Source organism: Lepidothrix coronata, unplaced genomic scaffold, assembly GCF_001604755.1.
Source record: "Lepidothrix coronata isolate B3197 unplaced genomic scaffold, Lepidothrix_coronata-1.0 Scaffold405, whole genome shotgun sequence".
Classification (NCBI taxonomy): Eukaryota; Metazoa; Chordata; class Aves; order Passeriformes; family Pipridae; genus Lepidothrix; species Lepidothrix coronata.
Window position 1 is genome coordinate 12114 of NW_016690585.1, and position 1679 is coordinate 13792.

At 63.4% G+C, this 1679-nt stretch overlaps 1 protein-coding gene across 1 annotated transcript in view; it reads right to left on the minus strand.

Annotated features, from left to right (window-relative positions):
- SF3B4 (splicing factor 3b subunit 4) overlaps nucleotides 1-1679 on the minus strand; it is a 5121-nt gene continuing 3442 nt past the window's right edge. The window contains exons 4-5 of the mRNA XM_017839366.1: nucleotides 762-932; nucleotides 1-507 (exon numbers count right to left, since the gene is read on the minus strand). Of these exons, the coding sequence (XP_017694855.1) occupies nucleotides 323-507; nucleotides 762-932 (356 nt within the window). The 3' untranslated portion in view covers nucleotides 1-322. The remainder of the gene's footprint in view (nucleotides 508-761; nucleotides 933-1679) is intronic.

Genomic DNA, 1679 nt, shown 5'->3' on the forward strand with positions numbered 1-1679 from the left:
CCCAGTCCAGGGACCCCCTTGGTTCCCAAATCCTTTATTTGCCAGCGGGCGGCCGCTGCTTTCCGTACAAAACCAACAAATCTGGTAAAAAGGAGCTCGGAAAAGCTGCCAGGGAGAGAGAAAGGGGAGGAGGTGGAGGGAAAGTGAGGAAAACCAACAACACTATAAAAAAAAAACAGGAGGGGAAAGTGGAGGGGGCAAGGACGGAGGGGAGGGACACCCCCAGTCCCCCCCAGGAGTGGGAATGTTGGTCCGAGGGGGCCGGGAAGGTCGAGGATGGAGACAGAGGGTCCCGAGCGGGGTGGGGGGGCTGCCCCCCTTCTCAGGGCAGAGGTCCCCGCAGGGGCCCACGGGGGGGCACCCCGGGGGGTCTCTGTGCCGGCCGTGGGGGCAGCGGGACCCTCTGGTATCCGTAGGGGGGGGGCCGGGGGGGCCCGTTGTAGCCGTGGGGCGGCATCAGCGGGGGGGGCCCGCGGAGCCCGTGGTGCGGCAGCGGCCCGGGGTGACCTGTGGGACAGACGGGGGGTCAGCGCCCGGGGGGGGACGGGCAGTGCCCCCCAAAACCCCCCAACCCACCCCAGGAGTTCCAGGGACAGCGGGTGCCCCCCAAACTCCCCACACCCCCCACCGTGGGTGCCCCCCAAACCCCCCTGTGGGTGCCACATCCAGCAGGTGCCCCCCAACCTCTCCCATGGGTGCCCCCCCAAGCCCTCCCTGCCCCGTGGGTTCCCCAGATCCCCCCCGGAGCAGATCCCACTCACCCATGGGTGATCCGAAGTGCGGCCCCCGGGGTGGGAGCCCCATTGGGGGGGGTCCTGGGTGGGGCATTCCCGGGGGGGGCCGGGGGGGTGGCTGCCCTCCGGAGCCCGGGGGTCCCGGGTGGTGCTGGCCCATCCCGGGAGGTCCGTGGTGCACCTGCATCGGCGGCATTCCTGGGGGGACAACGGAGTCAGGGGTGCAGGGAAGCAGGGAAGCAGCTCCCGGCACCCCCAAGGGGGTTGGAATTCCAGCTGGGTCCGGGCAGCAAGGGATGCAGAGGAGCTTCTGTTGCCAAAAAGGGGGTTAAAAAGGAAGGAACACGGAGCCGACAGCAAGAGGAAAGGGCTTGGATGCAAGTGTGTGGGAAAAGAGATGGAACAGAAAATGTGTGTGGGAAAAGAGATGGGATCCTGAGTGTGTGCAACCCTGGGACAGCGAGGAATCACCATCCTTGGAGATTTTGGACAAGCTCCCAGAGCAAACTGGTGCTGGAGCCCGCCCTGCCCTGACTGAGGAAGCCAGGATCCCCCCCAAAACCTGCTTTTTCTCAATTATCCCATTTTATCCCGTTGAAAAAAAGTCCAACAAACTGATTCCTTCCTCCCCCTGGGAAGCTCCAGCGCCCGGTTTTCCCTCTCCGGGTGTAATTGGCTCCGCTCAGGCCCCGCCACCATCTGCTCCCAGCACAGCCAGGGAGGATCACACAAAGCTCCCTAATCAGGGCAGCTCCGGAGCCACAGGATCAAACAAATCCCAGAGAATCATTAAATTGCACATTTCACAAAATTTGGGCTTTTGAACCCGGAGCTGAGGCGCAGCCGCGGCTCCTTCCCGGGGCCACGGGGCCAAAATGGAATCAGGGAAACGACTTGTTTCCTTGAATTATTAATCCCTAAATTAGCTCCTGCCTTCCTTCCCTG